Here is a 25484-nt window from a genome sequence, read left to right as displayed (position 1 = left end):
GCAAGAGTGAGGCTTTATGACACGTGTATCTTCCGACCACATATGGTAACAAGGAAATTAAAGGAATGAAATACTAAAACTAGACAGTATTTAAGTATTCTATGAGATTTAGCTTAAATTGAGATGCACAAACCTGTAAAGTTTCAATTATTAATGCCCAAAGACCCCAGCTTAACCCATCCTTTGATAAATCCACATTTGGGTGATATTTTATATGACAGCATTACATTCATTTTTAAAATCCATTTTGTTAGCTATCTGGTTTAAAGTATCTTTTAAAATGATTTAAATGCATTCTTGCATGTGAAGTACTAAAAAAAAAATCCTTTCTGCTTTCTAGAATCATGAATGGGCCAGCATTATATTCTCTTTTTGGTTTTTCCCCCTACATCAAATTAGAAGAAAGAATGTTAATCTCACTTCTATAAATCTTTCTGGTTGAGGCAGACATACAATATGGTTGTTTTTAGCCATGTAAATTATAAGTGGTATATCAACACATGGAATTGTATTCACTTGGCATCTACACTGTTTTGTAAATTTGACATATTTGTATGAATCTGCAGATAAAATGGAGTCTGTGCTTTATCCTTTGGTGGATTATTATTACTGCTGCTGTTTTTTTCATTGCTTTTTTATTGATCTTTTATTTTATTATTTTTTATTTTATTGTAATAATATGTTAATTTGAAGGTTTTTTTATAAAGACAGGATACAAATGTTATAAATAAAATGTATATTGACATTTGGCGGTATTACATCTTTGATAAACTATATATGTCAGACTAGATGACTTCAAGACAGACATGCTATTAGGTTACTGATACAAATAGGATTGAAATAACTATAGTGCATGCAATCAAATATACATTGTTCAAGAATGACCAGAAACCCTCATCTTTTTCTAAGCTCAAATGGTGTTAGTTTCAGTGGTTCCCAGCACAATCCCGCAGGTTCTCGAATTTTGCAAACATGACTCAGCTATCATGACTCAATGATCATTGTTATACTAACCTTTAAGATAACAAAAGTTCATATCCATTAATCGTTTGATATGCATAAACACTTGCAGACTGAGTAAAAGGCCAGCTGTCCAGAAACATTCTTCTCACAAGAATGTAACTATAATTCACACACTATCTCTTCAAAAGCTATTTATAAAAGTTCTTCATAGAAAAACTGCAAGTTTTAGTCTGCCTTAATTGATTAATTGATTGATTGATTTTAAAACATTTTATGCCTCCTTTCCACCCAATTAGGGTCCACAAGGTGGGGAACTTAAAAGACATTTAAACAATTTAAAATACAGTTAAAATATAAAATTAAATTTAAAAACATTTAAAAGAAACTAGAAGGAAGGCCAAACAAACAAGTCTTCAGCTGCTGGCAAAAGATAGAGGAGACAGACGAATCTCCCTGGGGAGGGAGGTTCAACGATTTGGTGCCATGACAGAGAAGGGCCCTTTCTTGAGTTGCCACCCATCTAGCCTCAGACGGCGGGGACAACTGAAGCAGGACCTTTGAGGATGATCAAAGTGCACAGGTAGGTTCATATGGGAGAAGGAAGAAGGTATGTTGGTCCCACACCATACAGGGCTCTAAAGGTCAATACCAGCACAATGAATTGAGCCTAGAAGCAAATTGGAAGCCAGTGTAGGTGGAACAAGAACGGAGTGATATGGTCCCTACAACCCACAATAAGCACTCTGGCCGCAGCATTCTGTACCAACTGTAGCTTACAGACAGTCTTCAAGGGCAGCCCAAAGTAGAGCATGCTGCCGTAATCTAATCTAGATGTTACCAGGACATGCACCACAGTGGCAAGATCTTGTCTGCCCAGGAAGGTCCACAGTTGGCTCACAAACTGAAGCTGCTGAAAGGCACCACTGCCACCTGCTTATCCAACAGGAGGCTCAGGTCCAACAGCACCACCAAGCTACCAAGCTGCTCCATAGGGGAGTGCAACCCCATTCAAAACAGGGAAAACCCCATTTCCCGGGTTAATAATAGCTATCACTTTCAGAATTATTTTAAACAAGAGGCAAACTTAGCCAATCCTTGTAAGTGCTCCTTCTACAGTAGCTGTGCATCCTGTCCACCACACTGTTGTAGCCCTTACAGGGCATTCTTCGGGCAGTAAATTTCACAGCACTTATTAGAGGTTGCAATATACACATGAACACATGAAGCTGCCTTATACTGAATCAGACCCTTGGTCCATCCAAGTCAGTATTGTCTACTCAGACTGGCAGCGGCTCTCCAGGGTCTCAGGCAGGGTTCTTTCATATCACCTACTTGCCTAGTCCCTTTAAGTACTGGGGATTGAACTTGGGACCTTCTGCATGCCAAGCAGATGCTCTACCACTGAGCCCCAGCCCCAGAAGAAGAACAGTTGGTTTTTATACCCCAATTTTCTCTACCTTTAAGGAGTCTGACAGCTGAAACGGAATAGGAATGGCCAAATTGCTAAGCTGAATAGGAGTTCATGCATTCTTGTAGTTCAAGAATCTAGGTGGTTCCTATACCTATGTCCTTTTCCCTCACCTGCTTGTTGCTGTCCACATCCAGTAAGGACAACAACTCTATTCAGTTCTAAAAGTGGAAAACATTTAATGCACAGGTGTTTAGTTTATTTCTTCTTTGTTGGTTGCAAGATTAATCAAAATTTATATTTTGATTGAAATACACTCTACTATGCCATAAGTAAGAGCCCCGTGGCGCAGAGTGGTAAGCTGCAGTACTGCAGTCCAAAGCTCTGCTCATGACCTGAGTTCGATCCCAACAGAAGTTGGTTTCAGGTAGCCAGCTCAAGGTTGACTCAGCCTTCCATCTTTCTGAGGTCGGTAAAATGAGTACCCAGCTTGCTGGGGGTAAAGGGAAGATGACTGGGGAAGGCACTGGCAAACCACCCCGTAAACAAAGTCTGCCTAGGAAACGTCGGGATGTGACGTCACCCCATGGGTCAGGAATGACCCGGTGCTTGCACAGGGGACCTTTACCATTTTTTAAGCTATAAGCCAGGGGTCTCCAACATAGTGCCTGTGCCCACTGACACCTTTTAATGCCTGCCAAGTGTTTTTAGAAAGGGGGACAGGTTTTTTTTTAGAAGCCAGCATGGCTTCTAATTGGCCCTTAGGGATCTGGCTGTGCAGATTTTTTTTAAAGCGCTTCAGCAGCAGCTTCTACTTCTGCACAAGAACATTCACTGCATGAAAATATTTTACAATATATTCTTTTTAAAATATATCCTGTGAAGCTGTCTGAAATGCTGAAGAGTTACTATCTGAATTATGCATAACCTCACTCACTGACATTTTGTGATTGGCTCCACCTCCTGTGGCAGCCATTTTGTGGTTGAACCCACCACCTTGTGTCAGAATTCCAAAGGAGCCCACAGGATACAAATGGTTGGAGACCCCTGCTATAAGTGCTTCACTAATGCAATTAAATTACATTCTGTACCCTAATAATGTAATAAATCTGTTCTTCATGAGCAATTGAATTAAATTGTGATAAACCCAACATAAAACAATCAAGTAATCCTTAAAAGACCATTGTTCAGAGACTTTGAAATGAGTCAGTGCACCTAATTTTATTTTACTATGGTGTCAAAAATAAATGCTTTGGCAGTGACTCAGTGTTAGCTATGTGTCTGTGACTAACATAGACCACCGTAAATAAGTAGCTGAGAACAAAGATAAAACTGTTTCCATTCCTAACCATGAGTCTCCAGTTTCAAGTAGCTACTGCTCAACAGAAAACAATTCATGTAAACACAGCTAAGAAATATTAACCTAATACTAACCATTTTCTTGCAGCAAATGTTTCTAGATACTTGCCTCCTGAGCATGTTTGCTAATTTACTAGTAAATTTCAATAAAATTGGAACTCAGAATTACACAGCAGTAATGTAAGTTATCTTCACTAAATGGCCTTGCCCTTCTTACCTCTGATAATAACATCTTGGTTCTCAGTCTGTGAATCCAGAAGAATATTTTCTCAATACTTGATAAAATGCAAGGATTAGGTTGCATAGTATATATGAACAGGGCAGAAAAAAATTATTAAAACAAACAAGTGTTATTTCCAGGAACTGTTACCTGTTTCAGGAAATGTGCTAACATTGCATAGCTGTTCTTCTCCTTCGCCAGCAGCTGTGGCAGCTTTTATTTGAAACTGGTAAGAGGTATTTGATAACAAGTCTCTGAAAGTATGCACTGTTTCATTGACAGAAGACAAGATTGTTGAATTCCTTCCAAACATTATGATGTAATGGGTAATAATCCCATTTGCCTTCAAAGGAGGGTCCCAGTAGACTAAGACTGACTGCCAACTGGTTGCAGTACACTGGATATTCTGCACAATATCTGGAGCTTCAAAGAAAAGCATGAGCCAGAGGTTAACATTCCCACAAAACTAAAAGAGCAACTGCATTAAAATATATTTCAGGATGAGTACCGTAATGTTTCAAGAGCAAACATTACGGTACTCATCCTTTTATATGGACAGCACAACAAGAGCTACTGAGTAAAAATGTTAAGAGCAGGCCTTGATTTTGCATTCTAGGTATTGAGCAATTCCAACCTTGCTTGCGAGAATGTTCTCCTCAAATCAATTAGAAGCTTTGATAAATTTTGCACAAAATGGGATTTAGCAGTGTGAGTCTAGGAAGAATGTCCCTAGGTATACGAGACTGCACTTTGGAATCTACAGTCAGGTAAAGGAGCCTTTGATTCACCAAGTTCTGATGCTATAAAGCATTTAAGACAAGGGGTCAGCCTTATGCTATACTGCCGCAAAAACAGAGCCTTGAACTGCAACACTTAAAGCAAAGTCCTAAACCAGGGAAGTGAAACAAAAGAAACAAACCCCTTTTATCAGCTATCTTAACCTTTGTTTACTATATTTTCCCAAAGTATCATTATGCTGAAGTTATAGTGATAGGACCAAAGCCAGTAGCTGCTCCAGCTCAGGGAATCTGGCTTTCAGGCATAGAAGCATGTCACCAAAGCATCCTCTAGCATTGCAACAGAGCAGAGGGATGATTTGTATGTCCCACTGTCTAAAATAAATTCAGCTCATCAAGTAATTGGGTCCACTTCTGTCTGTCTGTTCATCGTGTACATTTAAACAACCAGTATCTCAACTCAGATAAACTGAAAGTGAGGGTTTTGTTTCATTACCTTATGTCTGTTAAGACAGGAGGAGAAGTGTGAATGTGACTGATAAAACGTATCTTGAATAAACATATCACTTTTACATTGCTTTAAGTTACATGATATTTGGAGAAGGTAAAAATAATTTAATTCTGCGATGAAAGCAAAAACTATGCATCCAGCACTGTGTTTTAATCAATCTAACCTGATTCCTTTGTAGTAAATTCAATAACGTTACTGAATTGATTGCCATTTCCAAATCTTGTGAATGCAGATACACGGATGAAGTAGGTGCTGAATGGTTCTAGCCCAACAATATTAGCTTCTGTGTGTGAACCTGAAACGTTCTTAGATGAAGAAAGCAATTACTGTACAACTATTATTTGGCAAGATTTTCTACAGCAGTCTGGAAACGTTAGTTTCCCACAAGAGTTTTGAGCTACTTCAGGACATTTTAAAAAACTTTTTCTTAGAATAGCTATTCCCTCTACCATATAAAAGTCCCCCTAGTTTCAAAAATGGTTCATCAAGTGGCACAAAGGACCGTATCTGGTGCTTAGTAGACTCTGCTGGCAGACTAACATCTTCAGGACTAGTCTTGCTCAATTATCCCTAGGCTGTGGTCCACACCAACGATTCCTTAATGCATGCCAGAGCTAAAAGCCATTGACCAAGCAACATTCTTTAAATTCAACAGAATTTGGGGGGAAATATGAGACCGTGGCAACAGATCGTTATGATGTTATAGCACTATAGCATTTTAGCAACAACATTTTCAAAATAAGGGGGTCAAAGGGGGCCACAGCAGAGACTGGCACCTATATGGCTCTCCTCCACCTGGAACCCAGTGCCATGCAAAGGTACACAGTATCAGCTTCGTCACCTCAGCAAAGGGAGGATGTGCTGGAATGCCTTGTTGAAAATATTGCCTATCGATGAACGTATTTCAGAATCTGCCTCGTCCCTAGATGCATCACCTGGCACACTACTGTCACTTGCTAAATATGTCTTAATAACAATAATAATTATAAATATCATATTAATACTGCATACCTGATAAAATGTAGTTTGACTGCTCTTTTCAAAAATGTTAAAAGTATATCTTTGAATGACACCATTTGGTTGAGGGCTTGGATTCCATTTCAGCCATACAGAGTTGGATGTGTAATTGATAACCTGGAGATTCCCAGGAGGAGCCATTGGAACTGAGGAAGAAAATGTTCTTTTGTTTAAATCTAAAAACACTACTGGTACCTATGGACAAATCATAAGAGAAATTCAAAACAAGAGATTTCCTGTGCATCCATTTCTAAACTTCTTTAGAACCAACTGGGTGACATTCATATTTAGAAAGGTATAATAAAGCATATTTTTCAAATATACAAATTTTTCTAGAGATCTCCAGTAATGAACTGTAAAATCTACTGAGCTTTCTACCAAAAGAAAGTCCATTTCATACATGTAGAAAAATCAGTCAGTTAAACCATACATTCCAATTTATTTCAATAACATACATAGAACCTATATGGAGGCCTGCCATACCATCCTGCTGGTATTTTATTTGGAGAATAACAAATTCTGCACCCTGATCTAGATGGCACAGGCTAGCCAGATCTCATCAGATCTTGGAAGCAAAGCAGGGTCAGCCCTGGTTAGTATTTGGGTGGGAGACCACCAAGGAATTCCAGGGTTGCTATGCAAAGGAACTTGCTGCTGGCTCATGCTACAAACACAGCCTCATTTTAGTTGCTCCTCCCAGCAGCCAAACTAGAGAGAGGCCAGGGAACAGGAGGAGGTGGCGGCTTTCGAAGGGAAAGTCTTTGAACCCCACTTAACAGAAGATAGGAGAGCTGCAAGGGATTTGTGCTGGGATGAGTGGATTTCCCTCACTAAAAACAACCTCTGTCCTAATTTTTGAACAGCAAGTGAGTGGCAAGTGAGGGTGGCCCAGATGGGAACTGGGGGAGGAAGGAAGCATCACACTCTTCACAGCCAGTTCCATACATGGCATGTTATATTAACTCACTCTGGATGAAACCAAGGTATGTATGATTATGATCAGCTTTTCCCAGGTATGCCCACAAATGGAGAGTGGGCCTGTTAAACCATGCACCTGGACACTTCTATAATCGATTTCTTAGGAAGTACAGCTTGGTAGCTCCAGAATTAAATGCTGGTTTTCCAGAGGGAGTGCAACCCCATCTAGAACCAGCTGCAAACCTAATCCTGAATTGTCTTTACCTTTGAACAACTATTTCTTCTCTTTCTTAATTTAAGTTTTACTTTGCAGACTTTCATGCTACCTTCAGTCACTGAACTTTTTTTACTTTCTCCCTGGAATTTCATGAAAAGAAGAAAGAGAGAGAGAGAGCAAACTAATATAACTGTAAATCAGATGACTGCTCCCAGCAGTTTCACGTAGATATTAAATAGCATTAAAGACGAGATGGAAGCCTGAAAAACTCTGCAGCCAGATTCCAAGAGGTACAACAGTAGCAAATTCTCAGCACCATTTTTTTGGAACCTTCTGAAATTCATAACTTACCTGATTCATCTGTGGAGAACATAAGTACAGCATATGGGCCAAGTCCTTTTACGGTTCTTGCAGAAACAAAAAAGTTGTACAGTGTAAATGGTGAAAGATCTTCTAAAATGACTGAATCATTGGAGGTAGTGAAAGAGGAATTTATTTCTGGTCCTTGCAGCTGTAATTCATATCTCATTATAATGCCATTTGGCTGAGCTGGAGGATCCCAAGATAACATCACAGAGGTAAATGAAAGATTTTTGTAAGACTTCATAATTGGAGCAGATTCTGGAACTGCATCATTTTCAAAAAGGAGGAAAAATATTGAATTACCAGCATTATGATGAAATGTACAGAAAGCGCCAGCCAATAATATAAAAGCTCACTTCATTCACTCTTATAAATACAAAATACCCCTGACAACTGTAGCTGTGTGACAGGCAATTTCTTAATTATACGTAATTAAATTATTGTAAAATAATTAAATAGTGTGTTTCACCAATAATAAAACAATTTTAAAAACCCTTAACGTTTTGCTGAAGCAGAGATGGATAACTTGGTCAGCATGAAGGCTAACATTGGAAATATACTGTGATTCAGACACTGAAGCTAATTTCTTCATTTGCTACAAGCAGGTTACTTACAGCACATTCCTGAGAATTGGACCGAAAGTTCTTTGGAGGCGGTGTGACCTCACCGCTAGCGTAAGTGCGTGAAATTGCACGATTACACGCACTTACGCTGGTGGTAAGGCCAGTCCCGCCCGCAGCCGAGCACCGCAGGTCCGCGCCTCACCCCTATGCTGGCACTGCCTCTCTGTGGTGCAGGCCATGGTGTAGAGAGGCCACGCCAGTGCAGGGGGGCGTCCTGGGGAGGGGCGGCGGGAGGAGCCGCCGGTTAGGCGGCTTCCTATCCCAGTTAGCCATGGTACGCCAGCGCCGGGAACGGCGGTGCTGTACCTGCTTTTTAGCAGGCGCAGCCTCGCTGTTTTCAATGGGGCTTTTAGCCCCGTTGAAAACAAAAAAAGCCTCAAAACATCTTTTTTTGTTCCCCCAGAGTGCGCGAATCAGCTTAGGAAGAGGCGCCGCTGCGCCTCTTCCCTGCCGACTCTGCACGGCGTTGTTTCAGGAATGGGCTGTTAGATATTTCTCCAAATCTAGGATGTGCAATTCTGAAATTTCTGTTTTAAAACACACAATATTGTACCCAACCCTTTAAAAGTTTCAGTATAGAGATCTAAAATCACTTAGGCATCTTTATGGCTGCTTTCCAGTTTCTGATTCTCTAGTATTTTTTCCTCTCGCATTTTAAACCTTCTATGTAAATATCACAGCTACAAGATTTTTTTTTAACAATACCCCACCGGTCAATATAATCTATGCCATGCAATAATAATTTAAATCATATACTGCTCATGTTTGAGCAAAACCAAAGATTAACACACAAAAAAGACATACCATCTTCTTCAGTTTTGATATGAAATGTGGTAGTGTGCATTTCAGATAGTCCTTTTTCTGTTGCTGGAGTAATTTTCAGAAGATAACTAGTATACTTGTCCAGCTTATCGAAAACAACATTTGTATCATGCAAAACGAGCAACAGAATCTCATGGTCCATTTGAGCTTCATGTACCCTTGTCAGAGAAACATTGTAGAAGACTATTCCATTGGGCTGGGCTGGGGGCAACCAGCTTACATATACAGCAGTAGATGAAATGTTTTGATAGGCTAGATTTTCAATAGGTCCATCAGGAACTGTGGCGTGAATGAACAAAGGTTAAAGTATCTGTATGCACCAAATGTATACTCTAGTGTTTGATATTCATAAGTCACTAAAACTTAAACACTACACATGACTTCCATACAATTTTTGAGAATAGTGATGGCATTCTTTGAATAGAGTTTCTCAAATAACCACAGAAAAACTGTCTAGTCTTATATGTAACTATTAAAAGCAAGCAAATACAATATTTCCAGTGTGTGAGAACATATTTCTAATCAGAAAGTGACAGACATGCACATTTGAATGTTCCTTCCCATTTAAATGAACCCCCCAAGCACAGAAAACAGTGTTCCACAGAGGGTTCTACAATTTCGCTTTCTGCCTGACATGTTAATTTTCAATGTTCCCTACATTTTTGTACACAGGGAAGATTTCAACATCTCATCCTTCAAATGTCCTCTAAAGTGAACACTCTAGCATGACTGTGCCATGTGATTCATTTGCTTAAATAGCGTGGCTCTTATCGAACATACTGAACTTGAACCACTTCTGCCCACCCCCGCCCACAAATAATTGATGTGTTTTTGTATTCACCATATAAGGAAGTAGTTCACTTAGAAAGAGTTAAAGATATATTTCTTAGGACATCAGTTTGGTAACTAAAGCTTATTAAGCTGCCCAAGAAAACAGGAGTGAGACATTATGGAGACAGAAGATCTTCTACTCCTTTAGCTTCAATCTAGACACTTTTTTCTCAGACGATTTTATTTGTTTCTCTGTTTATTAGACTTCTACCCTGCCTTTCCCAACCAAGGTCAGGCTCAAGGCAGCTAACAACCAATAAATTACAATTTAAATAAATACATTAAACAATGTAAAATCAAAATTTAATGAGCCTTGCTTTCAAGAAATACATGATTAGGATTACAGTCTATAGTAAAAACAGATAGCCTCTGCATTCAGGTAGTAATTATAAAAATAGAGAAATGGTGCTCCAAAGATACACTTATGGTAAATCAATGAATAAAAAGTTCATAGAATCCCACCCCCAACCCTGAAAAAAGGCAGCTATGTACTGGTGCTTCCTGCTCTTCTGCTCCTCTACTTCTTAAAGAGGTTAAGAAGAAACAGGAACGATGCAATGAAAGAAATCTGCACCAGCACAATTCCTATAGGCTACATCTCAGAGAAAGACAAAAAGAATATAAATATGATTACTGAACATCTGCAGATGGTTGAGGACTATCACACGCTGAAAACAGGTGCAGTGTGGAATGCAGAGGTCAGGTTCATATCTGTCCCTGAAACACAGCCAGTTCTACTGTGCCCTAAAGTTGATGAATGTGCATCCATCTTGATCCCTTGTGGAAGGAATGCAGTAAATCCTGTCTAAAGGGCAAGGATGGGGAAGGACTACAAGACTGTAAGTCCCTTTTTAAAAACAAAACAAAACACCATGGTGGTACTGACACACTGCCTAATGTTGTAATCCTCTGTACAGAATTCTTCCCAACAGAATAAGTTATACATGTTTTACTTTGTACATTTCACAATGAAAAGAAATGTATACATACTATCTTGATCTGTGTACACATGTATTATTTCACTGGTTTGGTTTCCATTTCCAAAGGCTGTGCTTGCAGTTAACCAAAGTGCATAGTGACTCCATTTTGCTAAACTGTTTAATACTGTAGACAATGTCACGTTGTCAGCAACAGTATCAATAGCATAACTGGAAAAATTCTGGGGAGAAATATCAACACATAAATATAAATATTTCAACATTCAATTATTCAACCTGTTTTAAAATCAAATTAGTATCTCTCTATAAACTACATACATACATACATACATACATACATACATACATACATACATACAGGCAATATAATTAACTGTTTGCCTTGAACAAAAGACTGTTTGCTTGGTGATGGGGCTGAACTTAACTGAACCAAAATTCCTACTGAATACCACCTATCAAGATCAAAAGGCAAATAACCCTTTGTTGAGCCTCCTGTTTCTTCATAATAATTTGTATGAAAATACAATGTATACACATTTCCTTTACCTATTTTTATTCCTAAATTGTCTGATTTATATGAACATAAGAAGCTACCTTATTCTGAGTCAATCCATTGCACCCTCAAACTCAGAAGAAGCTCTTCCAGCTCTGCTACTTCATATCCTTCAACTGTAGATGTAAGGAAAGAAACCTAGGACTTTGTAAATGCAACACATGTGCTGTGCTATGGATCTGAGGGCTCTCTCTGAGCTATTAAAATGTAAAGGTCCCCTGTGCAAGCACCGGGTCATTCCTGACCCATGGGGTGACGTCACATCCCGACGTTTCCTAGGCAGACTTTGTTTACGGGGTGGTTTGCCAGTGCCTTCCCCAGTCATCTTCCTTTTACCCCCAGCAAGCTGGGTACTCATTTCACCAACCTCGGAAGGATGGAAGGCTGAGTCAGCCTTGAGCCATCTGCCTGAAACTGACTTCTGTCGGGATCGAACTTCAGGTCATGAGCAGAGCTTGGACTGCAGCACTGCAGCTTACCACACTGCGCCACAGGGCTCATTATCTTCCTGTATTACCTCTCTACCCTCTCGGAAAGCTCCTTAGATAACACAATTGTAATAACATGTGTAAAATGGGCATCAATATAGCTAATTCTAAACATGGCAAAATCTGTGGATACTTAAATCCAGAGACTGGAGCCATGAGTAGACATGTCAGAACTTTCTACAACCTCAAGAAAAGTCTTTGCAGAAAAGGTTTGCAGAAAAATCTGAACTCTAAAAAAGCGAACAAATATTTGAGGGATTAAAACCCCACAAAATAATAGAAACAGTACCTGTAGCTTTAAGAAATGCATTTTTCAGTGGCCATTGCTAGGCAACCACAACAATATTGCCATCCTTCATTTTGTCAGAAAAAAGGCAGAAGGAGAGGGCAGGGCCCTTTCCAGGGGTGTTTTGGGCTTTGAAAGAGGACCCATTGGGGGCATGCCTGGCAGCAACCACCAGACAGCTTGATACAACATAACCTGCTTATCTTACTCAGGCCTGGCATAGTGGTTAGAGTTTTGGACTAAAATCTGGGAGACCCATGTTCAAATCTCCACTCTGCTAGAGAAGCTCATGGGGTGACCTTCAGCCAATTGTGCATTCTCAGCCTAACTTACCTCACAGGGTTGCTGTGAGGATCAAATGGAGGAGAGGAGATTGAAATAAGCTGCTTTGAGTCTTCATTGTGGAGAACAGTGGGGTATAAGTGTGTGTGTGTGTATAAACTGAAGATGGGGGAAGATAAAAGGTTTGTTGGTTGGTGGGAAGCAGAAAAGGAAGCTGCGATAGAAGAGGATATGGGGGCGGCCAGGAGGTGGGAAAGAAGAAATAGTGTGTGGACCTTGTGGGTTCCTTTGCTTGTAATTCTTATTTCTAAGTTTGTGGTTGTGACCAGGAAAATGCATTCAGATATATAAAGTCCGAATATATGAAAAATACCTTATTGGTATTTTTCGGATATATTCGGATCTCTGACTTAGCCGTGACTATCAGGAGCCAACAATTGAAGGCTTCCATGACTGTTTCTTTAATTTTTATTTTCTGTGTGTCTCTGTCTTCCCAGGCTTGGTATCGGCTTGCCATGTTTGTTTCGCTTTGAGACTGCTTATTTAAATTGGTTTGGTGGCCTTGCAACATTGTATTCTTTTCATGAGTTGGTTTGTGTTGGGTTTGCTGTTTGCAGTGGATTCTCAGATTCAACACTGCCTTCAATTCTTGGGTGGTACATTGGCACAGATTCTGTGATTTTACATTGGTTAGGCTTGCACCAGTGTTCCTATTCAGTTTGTCTTGAATGATTCTTTGTTTTGACACTGGGTTGGATTTTGGGTTGTCCATTTGTTGTGTTAGGCTTGCCACATTGTCTCATGGTTCTGCTGGGATTCCATGGTTCTGCATTGGTTTTTTGGGCTTGCTGGTTCTGTCTGCTTTAAGAGGCTTTTGGCCAAGGGTTGCTTTGCTTGCTCTTGTGTCTCTGGCTATTCTTTGCCCTGGAGAAAGCATGGAATTTTCCCTTCATAGAAAGCAACAGAGAATGGCTGAGAGTACCTTGTTCAGGGGCCCATAGAATTGGACCTCATGGTCCAATTAATTGAAATGGGGGGTATTTAAAGGAAAGGCACCAGTAGCTCCACTGCAATTTTGGTGCAATTTGGTCAAAAATCTGCCCCTCCAGCAAGATTCCCCATAGGGAATAATGGAGCTGAATACTATCAGAATCCCCCCAAAAAATAAAACCCAGATTTGAATACCAAGCTAGTTTTTGTAACCTGGAAAACCAGGAACACCGATGTTTTTTAGCCTCCTGATATCTGGATCCAAAAAAATACCGATTTTTTTAATCAGCACATCCTTAGTTGTGACTGTAAATTTTAATTCACCCACTAGAGGGAGCCTTGTCTATAAAAAAAACCCATCTGAGAAACAGAAAGGATATTAAATAATTCAATGACTGTATTAAAATTTAGAGATAGTCACATACAATTTTAAAAGCCCCATTGTAGTAGATGCCAGTGAGATTGTATGAGTGGGTCCTTGTTTTTCTTCTTGAGATTTTGATATGGGCCTGCTCTCTTTGTTGCGTAAAATGAATTTATGAGCCTAATATTTACCGTTAACACACAGGTGACATCACCAACTAGACAGGTGCAGGGCCAGATCTAGCACTGATATTGGTGCCTTAGTATGGGGCTATAAACTAGTACTCAAAATTGTGCTTTACAGATAAGGAACACAGTCCAAAGAAAGTTAAGTGAGTATAAATCCTACATAGACAGTAATCAAACACTTATAGAAACTCATAGCATGGGCAACCCATTCCTGAGCCTTTGGTGGCCGGGGACGAGTGGCCAAGGGACCAATGCGGCACCTCCAAGGCTGTTCCTAGACCACCAAAAGGCTTTTAAAAGCCTTTCGTAGGACTTTAATTTTTTTATAAGGGGCATTTTGCCCCATTGAAAACAGCGAGGCTGCATCAGCAAAAAGCTGGTGCGGCTGTTCTCTCTGGCGGCCTCCCCCGGGCAAAAGAAGTCAGGAAGCTGCCTACTGGCAACTCTGCCCCCAGGCACACCCCAGGAATGCCCCTTGGGATGCCGGCATGGGCCTTTGTCGGTGGGACACCAGCGGAAGGCCCAACCAGCATACCTGGGCAGCGCTGCTGCGGCAGTGCTGGGAGAATGGTGTCTGGGTCCCCCCACCGGCGTCCCTGCCACCCTGGATAGCATAAATGGCACGGGTGCTGGTGCAGGGGGCACGAATGCCAGCACAGCCCCTTCCTGGCGTCCTAAGGACTTTCATCCTTGAAGCTCAGGAATGGGCTGTATGTGTAAAAAGTCTTAAAACTGAATTCTAGTGTTATGAGGCAAAGGAAAAAATGTGTACATCTTCTTTTCCCAGATCATACACAGTTTTATTAACGTTTCTTTGAAGTTTTCTCAGCAATAATTCCAACTTTTCAACAGAGAAGCTACTTTTAAAACTTAAAGCAGGTGCTGTTATGGCTCCTTTTTACTTGTGGACAGAAGATAGACAACAAATATTAATAATACAATATCAATGTTTAAAACAGACATAGTATTCATAAAGTTAAAAGGCTGATGAAAAATTCATAAATGATGCATCATATTCTGTGCTTGTTGCTCCTTTTACTGACTTCTCCTTGAGATATAGGCAAGCAGTCTAGAAATTCAGTATAAGATCTCCACACTGTACTAAATGAAGTAAAAGGTAACAATCACATTTATTTTAAGGTTCAGATTAAAACTTTGATGGTAAAGACTAAATAGTATTTTATTTTCCTTATTCTTGTGGTCAAAACTTACCAATAATTAAACAGAAGTACAAAAGAGTGACATTTCTTAGACCCTTGTTTTATTTTGTTAATGATATGTTAAAGTAACAAAAGAATGAATAAACTTTGTAGGGTTGAGAAAATAAGAACAGAAAGATGTACCTGTATGTAAGTGTCTGAATCATTTTTGTAGTAAACTGAATAAAACTGTATGATCCCATTGGGTTTTTGAGGAGGGTTCCAAAAAATGCATATTGATGAAGAGGTGAGATTTGTATATCGGACGATTCTAGGAGGGTCACTTGGAGCTGAAAAACGTTTTAACAATTTAGCATTTAGGAAAAGTAACTGTTTTTCTTGCCTACCAATTATTAGAGGGTGTAGCTGGAAACTCACATTGAGGTGTATTATTTCATATTTATAATCCAGTGAAGAAAGATGTGCGCATAGGCAAGAATCAGCACAACAAGCACAAAATAACTATATGGGGCTTAGGGAAGCATGGAAACATTCTCCAAAACACTGGAAGGTTCCAGGTTCAATCTCCGGCATCTCCAGTTAAAAAGGGTTAGGTATAGCAGGTGATGTGAAAGACCTCTACCTGAGACACTGAAGAACCACAGCTAGTTTGAGTAGGCAATATTGACCTTGATGAATGGTCTGATTCAGTATAAGGCCGCTTTATGTGTTCGGCATTGCTCACTGTGCAAGGACTCATCCATCTCTAGGCTACATTACAGCATAACCAAAAACAAAATTTTTGTAATTATCATTATCCCACTTTTCCTTAGATAGTTGCCATTAAAATCTTATTTGTTTATAGTATACTGCTACAACAATAAACCGAAATTCAATAAACCAAATTTCTACACTTCGTTCTAATTTTCTAGGATCACTGCAGTTTAACACTCACGTCCTTCAGATGTTTTGAAGCTAGTCATGTTACTTTTCATGTTCCCATCTCCAAATCTGGTACTTGCTGTCACATAAACACTATATTCATTGTTATGTTCAAGACCTGTGATATCTAATGAGGTTTCTGTTACATTAATGCTTCTGTTCGACAATATATTCCTAAGGTAAAATGTTACAAGCAATATGTAGTTAAAAAACAGAATGGTATTTTAATAATCTCAAAAATCTAGAAGACAATTTCCCATGTAACAAAGTTTATAAGTTCTGTAGGAGCAAAGTGCCAATGTACAACTGTACCTGAAATACATCATCATCATATAATTCTCATAGCAGTTGGCTAAATCTGAGGATACTTAAATCTGGTAGAGTGGAGCCCCAAACAGACAAGACAAATCTTTCTACAAAGCTGAAAAATGCCCCACACTTGCAGAAAAACCTGAAATCTAAAAAAATCACATAGGGGGAGCTACAAAAAAACCCCAGCACTGTAGTACTTTTAGAGTGCCAGTGAAGCTGCAGGCCATCAGGGAGATGAGCCCCAGGATCTACTGTTCAACTTGAGTCCAGCAGCAACTTAGACATCAACAAAATTTTCAGGGTGAGCTTTTGAGAGTCAAAGCTCCCTTTGTCAGATACAAGTAGGAACGGAGATCCCTGAGTTCTTATATACCAGTCTGAAGATGGGAGGAGTATTGCAAAGAATGCAGAGGTACAGTGCAAAATGTAATGCAAAACAAATAAAGGAACTACTGTGGTTCTGCAAGGGATTGTGGGATGCACTTCATGTGCCGTACAGCAGCTAGAAGGTTGCAAAATATGTTGGTTCTACCCTGCTTCCAAAAACACTTTAGAAGCTAACAAGCATGGAACTCTGCACTTAGCCCTTTCAAAAACTCAATTTAAATATATACAGGACAAATTGTTTAAAGTGATGTGCTAATATTCATTCGTAGCAAATGTATAATTGACAAAAACTGTAGGGGGGACTTACATTCCTGGTAAATGACAGATAAATATTTTTTATTCACAACCATTTCCAGATCAAATCTTACCAAACATAAATGGTGTAATAGAGGATAATTCCGTTTGGCTCCAGGGGTGGTTTCCATGACAACTTCACAATGATACCAGACAACTGCTTTACTGTAAGCAATCGAGGAGGAGAAGTAGGAGCTGTAAAGTGAGGAGGCAACATCTAGTTAAGTGGCTGTGATTTCAGACACAGCTAAAACGTATCTTGAAAAGGTTCTTCTATCCTACAAGTTAGCATTATAGCCAGAACTTTTTTTTTTTTTGCAGTGAAGTGATAAAGGATAATTTTGCATGGTGATGTTAAGACATCTGTTTCTGTGATTTGATGGGAAACAATATTTCATGGGAGAACAGAGTAACGGGTATGTCACAGTGATTCTCCTACTGTCTGAATACATTGTTGTCATTTTTTCTTTCTAATAAAAGCAGGAACTTTATAGGTGTGAACCCATATAAACTATAGTACAGTCCCCCTGAGGACCGAAGAGACTGGAAATAATTATATTAAGCTCCAATGGATGGGAAAATTGATGACAATGGCCCTAATGGAGAATAAAAATGTAGAATGCAGCATTTAAATCTATACACTCAATTTTTAAAAAAGCCTTATTTTTATAACACATTAATGAACGTGGATCTTAGAATATACAATTATTCAAGACAATTAAAATCCAACCTAATCAGAATATCTATAATAGTATACAGGAGGGGGTATAACTTAAAACTCTTAAAAGTTCAGAGTGTAGTTCAATGGTAGAGCAATTGTTTCTTATATAAAAAGTCCCATGTTAATTTACCCAAGATCTTAGTTAAAAGGAATTTATGCAATATAACTGGGAAACACCTCTGGATGATTGATCTGATTCAATATAAAACAGCTCCTGATCTCTTTATTAAACTCTAGAACACTGTAGATTTTATTTCATTCAACTGAAATGATAGAATTTTTTGTCATTTTCATGTTAATGAAACACATACACATCAGTCATATTTATCTTAAATCTCACAGAATAGAATTGTATTGTATCAGAAAATCAAGTCATACTTGTAGTCGTGCATGGAAACTGGGAACATAAGTATAGCTCTTAGACAATCTGTGAAACATTTGGTATTATGCTTAGAACAGTTTGTACTTGCAACAAAGTTTATAACGTGGTGCACTGTAAATATTTGTGTTTATTTGCTTGTCCTTTCCTAGCACTGCCTCCTACATTTCACATGTTTTGCTAGAATTTGTAATTTTGGCAAGATGATGAATGCTTAAATATAAATTCCTATATTTATATAGGAATATGCCTAGAACGTTTGAGCTGCTTGTAATTTAATCCTCGCTTCTTTTTGGTTTTCCTTATCAAGTGATTAAGCTGTGGATAATTCCATCCATTTTGTTGATTAATACACTGCAATATTACCTTTGCTTCCCTATCAGTTGTAAGGCATTTTTCACAGAAGGTTGATTGCTTAGGAAAAAATGGTGTGAGAATGTCTGCAAAGTAAAAATCCCAAGCCATTTTATCTGTGTAGCCAATTAATTCAGAGGCTCCCCTACATGATATAGTATAATCTGCAATGATACAATAATGACAGACTCACCATCTTCATCAGTGAGTATGTTCAGGGGCTCACTGTGAACACCTTCGCCCTTTGAAGTGCTTGCTGACACCTCAACTGTATAGTTTGTATATATTTTCAAACCTGAATAAAGAATATTACATTAAATATATTATAATTAATTTGTGTTTATGATCACTACATATAATTTGTGATCTTTTCAAAAATACTGGGTACTGAAAAACTATTTGCACATCATGGTTATGAATAGGAAGACCTTTACATAAATACTAAACCATTTCCAGTTTTTGTTATTTTACAACATATTAATGAATGGGTCAAGGTTTAAATGTAACCAACGTTTCTGGACTAGAGCCTTTAAAAAACATATCTGACCCTAAAGTTAGCAAATAATGGTTAACAATTATTAATAATTAACAATTATCACTATTCAGGTGGGGACCTGCAAGCAACTTGTGGGAGCCGCTATCCCATTCCCCCCACCTTTGCTTCGTCCCCTCTCCCCCTACTTCTCTCAGTCTCTCACTCTTTCTCCCTCCTGACACCCTTTTTCTTACTCTCTCTCTCCTCTATGCCTATCACTTTCTCTCTCTTTCTGCCCCACACTCCATCACTCTTTCTCTCTCCCACCCTCTTCACCCTCCTGGCTTCCCACCTTCTTTCTCTCCCCCTCCCACAGCAGCAGTGGTGGTGGTGGCGCTCCCAGCCACCCACCTGCTTCCTCCCCTCCCCACAAAGCAGTAGTGGAGGCAATGGCTCTCCTGGAATCACAACAGGACAACCAACTACTGAGATCAGTTCCTCTTAGTGGTGTCAGCTCCAGGTTGAGAAATTCCTGGAGATTTTGGGATGGAGCATCAGTAGGGCAAGGTTTGGTCAGGGAAGTGACCTCAGCATGCCATATACTCCACCCTCCAAAGCAGCCATTTTCTCCAGGGGAATTGATTTCTGCCACCTGGAGATCAGTTGTAATTCTGGGTGATCTCCAGCCCTCACCTGGAGGTTGGCAACTCTAGCTCCCATGGAGGAAATGGCTGCTTTGGAGGGTGGAGTCTATGGCCTTATACCCCTCTGAGACCCCTCCCTTCCTCAAACCTCATCCTCCCCAGGCTCCACCCCTCAAATCTCATGGAATTCCCCAACCTGGAGTTGGCAACCTTATCTCCTTCCCACCCAACAGCCAACCTTCCTGTGAGCTTCCACAGCAAGGTGATGATTTGAACCTGGGTCTCGCAGACCCTGCTCTGAAGCTCTAACTGCTACACCACACTGGCTTTCATAGGGTGGCTGAGCAGTAACAAGCACGCAGACATAGCTGAGTCATGCAAGTCAGGCACATCAAGTATATAAGTTGTTCCATTGCACACATAAGCGTTGAATTTGCCAGGATAGCCACTTGAAAAAAATATAGCATTCAGCAATGCTTATCAGAATGTATTATTCAATGGTATATATCAGTTTCTCCCTAATAGAAAATATATGATTTGGATTGTTAATCTAATGGGATTTTATGAAGTATGAAATGTCATTATGCTGCTGGCTCTTGTTATGGTGTTGTGTCTGAGCAAGGCTTATTTGAAATGCTGATTATTTGGGTTGTTTTATTATAATGGTGTTTCTAATTATGATCTGTAAGTCACCTTGCAGACCACAATCAAAAGATGGGGTAAATATTTTAAATAAATAAAGGAGTCAAGTATTGTATAATAGAAAGTGGCCAACATAAGCAAGCAAGGACACAAACCACTTTTAAATAGTATATTCTGTTAGTCGTCACCTGTAATAATCAGTGATAGATGTGTGATATTAATTATTTTTTCCTCAGTTCCATCAGACTCTCTGAGATATATAGTATAACTCCGTATAATCCCATTGGGAACAGATGGTGGAAGAAATGATAACTCTATTTCTGTAGAGGAGATGTTCTTGTAGGTTATGTTTTGTGGGGGAAATTCAGGTACTGAAAGGAAAAAGCAGGCAAAAAGTGTTTGTAACTAAAATTTCAGATTATTGTGATTATTGTTATGGCACTTCCAAGGAGGTAACAACAGAAATTAAAGAGTGGGCATCCCTGACCACCAAAGAATTGATTCAACCCCTTGATTCAACCAAGCCCCAAACTAGAAGGTTTGGAAGCACAGGTTTAGTTTTGCTTTCCCCTCATGTGTTGAACGACTTTTAAATCTCAATATCATTTTAAACAAAATTACGTGTCCTCTACCCTCTTCACTGATCCCCTAGGGATGAAAAGTTCTTTAGAACAAAACAGGTGTTATCTTTAATTCTAAAAACAGAGCTTTACAATTTATTTGTAGAGGATGGGAACATGGAGGCATTTTTCATAAACAGTAATTGTGCAATAAATGTACCCTTATTTATCTTTTGCTTTACATAGTCTATGTAGATCTTCTGTTGAAGGTATATCACATTTGTAAGCACTCCAAGACATTATTTTGTGCTTTGTAAAAGGAGATACTTCCCTCAAGAAGCACAACTACATGTTGTGGAGGTAATGGGGCTTACTTTCTAATAACTAGGATTGCCAGACCCCTGTCTCACAAAAGTCTAAAGTTCTGCACTTACCAGTTTCAGCTGTTCTGATGAATAATGGTGCAGATGACTGATTCCCATGACCAAGATGGGTGGATGCCCTTACAGAAATACTATAGAGAGTGTAAGGGGTCAAGCCATTTAAAGAAAGACTTGTTCCTGTAGTGTTTTTAATAATTAAAGTGGTTGAGTTGTCATACATAACTTCATAATGTGTTATGATCCCATTAGGCTTTTCTGGGGGTGACCATCGTAAGCTTATTTCTGTTGCGGTCACATCTAATATCTCGACATTCTGGGGTGGAGAATCTGGTTCTGTAAGTCAGAAAACATAAAAAGCCATTTCTTGAATATTATATTTAAAGGATTTCTATTCACTCACCCACGCTTTTGAGTCCTTTTTAAAAATTATGGGAAATCCTAATCACAGATCTTGCAGGTCACAAAGTGTAATCTAAAGTATACTGCATAGTGATGCTTTTGAGTGGAGGACTCGTTTCTAAGTTTTAAACAAACAGCTATCCCATTTCTGCAAGGGACTGAACCTGGGACACTTCTGTATGCAGGGCATAGGCTCTGTCTCTGAGCTATGGAAGTTCCTCAAATATATACCCTTCTACTGTCAGGCCACTGGGCTATCTAATGCAGTATTTCTAATCGTCCGTAATATACTTACATGAAGGGGTTAAAAAACACAAAAAAAATTGTTAGCAATGAAATTAAAACAAAACAAGAATGTTGTCAAAGGCTTTCACGGTCAGAGTTCATTGGTTCTCGTAGGTTATCCGGGCTGTGTAAAAAAAAAAATACTAAGACCACGGTCACACAGCCCGGATAACCTACGAGAACCAAAAAAACAAGAATGGTTTATATGAGCTCGGAAACATTCCCCCTTACACAAGTGGACAGAGTTTACTTATTGTTATTGTATTGTTACTTATTGTCACTTAGAGCATAAGATAGTTACAAGTATTAATAACCAAATAATAAAGTCACCATGAAAACCATGCTCACCATCTTCAGGCGTTGTCACAAAAATATCATTTTCTTCAGACAGAGCACTTTCTCCTACAGTAGTAGAAGCAGCTACTCTCATTTTATAATTTGTATACTTTCTCAAACCTGGAAAGAGTAAAAAGATCTATAGACAATCCACTATTATGAGTGTAACTGCACAGTTCCTATTTATTTCAATGGGGATCAAGCAGAAGTTCCTATGGGGATCAAGCAGAAGATTATGATTCTGAGATTCTTTCCACATGCCCATATTTTCATGTGGCTTACATATTTAAACGACAAAACATATCCTCTTTGAAGAAATTGCAAGTGGGAACATGTAGGACATGTAGCAAGTTTTTTTTCCCTTAAAAGGCATTTAGTCTGGTATACTGAGATTCTTTGGAGGAAGTTGATTTTAACTTGTATTTTTATGGCCCACAATCCAAACTGCTACTTGGGTAGGGCCAGTAGGATTTTTTTACTCCCCCCCACCTTGAACTGCCATGTCAAATCAAAACTAGCCTTTGCAAATCCCCTATTTTTAAAAAGCAACATGTGGTAAGAAGTAGGGTGGGGTGGGAGAGGCTGTTGTTCAAGAAACACAGGTTCAACACCTGCTTCAAGCACGAGGAACAAGGTGAATGATTTTGTGGACCCTGGGCACAGTCTTTAATGGTTACAGAATATTTAATAGGATCAGGTAGATGTTAACATACTGGAAAAAAGGAATTTTTATTACTGAAGTGACAATGGCAATGACAGAACAACTTGGCACAATGAAATTCCACACAACTGCACTGCAATATTCCAAGTCCAACAAAATGAAAGTTTAGGAGGTCCAAAGCTAGAGCTGGCTGTAGCTGTGCCAGACAATGCAGAGTAATAGGACAGAAAGATGGAAACAACTACATTTCTGTTGAATTCAAACCAATATGCATAGTTACCATTACAATTTTTTTTTTTAAAAAAAGACTCCTACCTGTAATCAAGATGCTGTTGTTTGACGTTATCATCTGGAAAGCTTTATTTGTATCCAGCTCCATTGCATAAACCGTGTAATGTATAATTTTCCCATTGGGGTTTAGTGGAATATCCCAATACAGCAAAACAGAGGATGAGCTAATATTTTTATAATTTATATTTTCTACAGAGCTTGGAACTGCAGAACAAAAGCAAGCCATTTATTATGAGTGGAGGAATTAAACCACTAGAAATCTGCAGAGAAATAAAAAGCTGCCAGCAAGAAATTATTTCGGTCATAAAATTTTACCTTGCTCACTTGTCCTGGCAATGAGAATAGCTGGTGGTCCTTCTCCAATGATAGTAAAAGCAGACACAGCAACTGAATATTGAGTAAAAGGTTGGAGTTCCTTTACAAGATATGACAGCTGCTTAGCTGAAAGGTTGATGGTATCAGTCGTCGATGCTAACCATTTTTAAAAAGGAAACCTTTGTTACATTACCAGTATATTAAATACCAAAATTATTGCCACATTGATCAGCAGCAAAGCAAATGAGTAAAAAAAATTTTATAAAGCAAAAACAATGGTTTTAAAAGGAAAGAGTCTAATGTTGGGTAGGATAGACGATTGAACCATATGCATTACAGAGTATACAATGAGAATGAAAAACAAGAATCTTGAAATGTTTCCATTCTTATAATGTACTCATCGGTTTAAGAAGATGTTTACTTTTTCTCACAATGTGAATGGAATATATATATTCCCTTTTGGACTAAAGTGTGTGTGTGTGTGTGTGTGTGTGTGTGTGTGTATACACATATATATATACTTTAATCGTCAGTAAAAGGTCAGTAGTGTTAAATTGACTGGCTGTGTTTTTAAAAGTAACCCAAAGTTCTGGTTTCATTTACAACTGACCTTCAATGGAATGTAAATAAAATCAGAATGTGGCCTTCTGCCTTTTGTTTAATTAATGCCTTCACTCTAAAAATTTGGAAAGGCATTTTAAGTCTGCATCTGTCATCCAAGCCTTATTTAATGGGTCATAAATATCCATACTTAGGCAAGAAAAATGGTCCATTGACCATGCTGTGTAAGTGAGTGTACTAATGACCTCTCTGTGACACAGGGTCATCTCCACCTGTTGGTTGCCCCATGTAGCAGATTTGTAACTTTTTGACCTATTTACCTCCAGTGACATCTGAAAAACTATTAGTCAAAAGCTCATGGAGAAATTAAGGTCTGTACTGAACATGGAGATATGTTAATCTCCTCCAATCACACCTGCCTTGGCAACTGTAATAACTGATTGTCTATGGAGCTTCTCCAGTGACTCCGGCATCTTCTTTCTCTAGGAGGAAGGTCAACCGGGTGACAAGAGGCTGGCAGTCTCTGCTTGTGTGGCATTTCCCGTTCGTTCTCAATGCAGTTTGTAGGCCAAAAGAAAATCGACTTTAGCCAACAATCCATTAATAACTTGGCTAAACTCTGTGATCATGTATGTAATGGCACCCTTTTGGACTATGAAGCAGATACAGGCAAAATAACAAGAACAATACTTACCAGAAGCCAAATGTAATTCTGAAACTCCATCTGAAACTGGTAAATTATCACTGGATATACTTGTAAATTTTACTGGAGAAAATGAGTTCATGGTTGAAAAACTTTCAGCTGAACCTTCATATAACTCATTTGCAGTCTGTATTTTATTCCATGTAAAAGGTGATGGTGTGTTGTCATTTATCATATCTAGATCCACAGATTCAATAAAATTCTAAAAATAAAAAGCAAAGAAATTAGAAAAAAATACTTTGGATACAGTCCTGTAATTTCCCAATCTTTATATTACAATGAAGAACAAGGGGTAAAATGAATGCCAATTAATAGTAACTAGTTTAAAGTCAAAGCACCTTAATTTTTCCTGTAAGAATTGTATCTTCAAGAATCTCCCCTGTGTCTTCAAGCAATACTTTTACTCTGTATTGAGTGATAATTCCATTTGGTTGCTGTGGTTTCTTCCAAGCAATTCTAATAAAGTTTGTTGCTACCTCGGCTACATGCAAATCAAATACAGATCCTGGAACTGGAACACAATGCATATGACGTAAGCTAAACATTGCAACAAATACTTAAATTCTTCTGTCAGGTACTATGTAAAGATACTCATTAGTTACACCAGGTAACAGGAAATATCT

The 25484-nt window shown here is 38.8% G+C and overlaps 1 protein-coding gene across 1 annotated transcript in view; it reads right to left on the bottom strand.

Moving 5' to 3' along the window:
- PTPRQ (protein tyrosine phosphatase receptor type Q) overlaps nt 1-25484 on the bottom strand; it is a 134135-nt gene that overhangs the window by 60780 nt on the left and 47871 nt on the right. Inside the window, exons 17-33 of the mRNA XM_056846991.1 lie at nt 25200-25372; nt 24853-25063; nt 23598-23723; nt 23307-23486; nt 22343-22450; nt 21362-21643; nt 20556-20738; nt 18800-18901; nt 17227-17347; nt 16173-16333; nt 15422-15567; nt 10980-11148; nt 9141-9437; nt 7702-7977; nt 6210-6361; nt 5362-5503; nt 4101-4373 (exon numbers count right to left, since the gene is read on the bottom strand). Of these exons, the coding sequence (XP_056702969.1) occupies nt 4101-4373; nt 5362-5503; nt 6210-6361; nt 7702-7977; nt 9141-9437; nt 10980-11148; nt 15422-15567; nt 16173-16333; nt 17227-17347; nt 18800-18901; nt 20556-20738; nt 21362-21643; nt 22343-22450; nt 23307-23486; nt 23598-23723; nt 24853-25063; nt 25200-25372 (3102 nt within the window). The remainder of the gene's footprint in view (nt 1-4100; nt 4374-5361; nt 5504-6209; nt 6362-7701; nt 7978-9140; nt 9438-10979; nt 11149-15421; nt 15568-16172; nt 16334-17226; nt 17348-18799; nt 18902-20555; nt 20739-21361; nt 21644-22342; nt 22451-23306; nt 23487-23597; nt 23724-24852; nt 25064-25199; nt 25373-25484) is intronic.

Source organism: Euleptes europaea, chromosome 3 (assembly GCF_029931775.1).
Source record: "Euleptes europaea isolate rEulEur1 chromosome 3, rEulEur1.hap1, whole genome shotgun sequence".
Classification (NCBI taxonomy): Eukaryota; Metazoa; Chordata; class Lepidosauria; order Squamata; family Sphaerodactylidae; genus Euleptes; species Euleptes europaea.
This window is presented reverse-complemented; position numbering and strand designations above follow the sequence as displayed.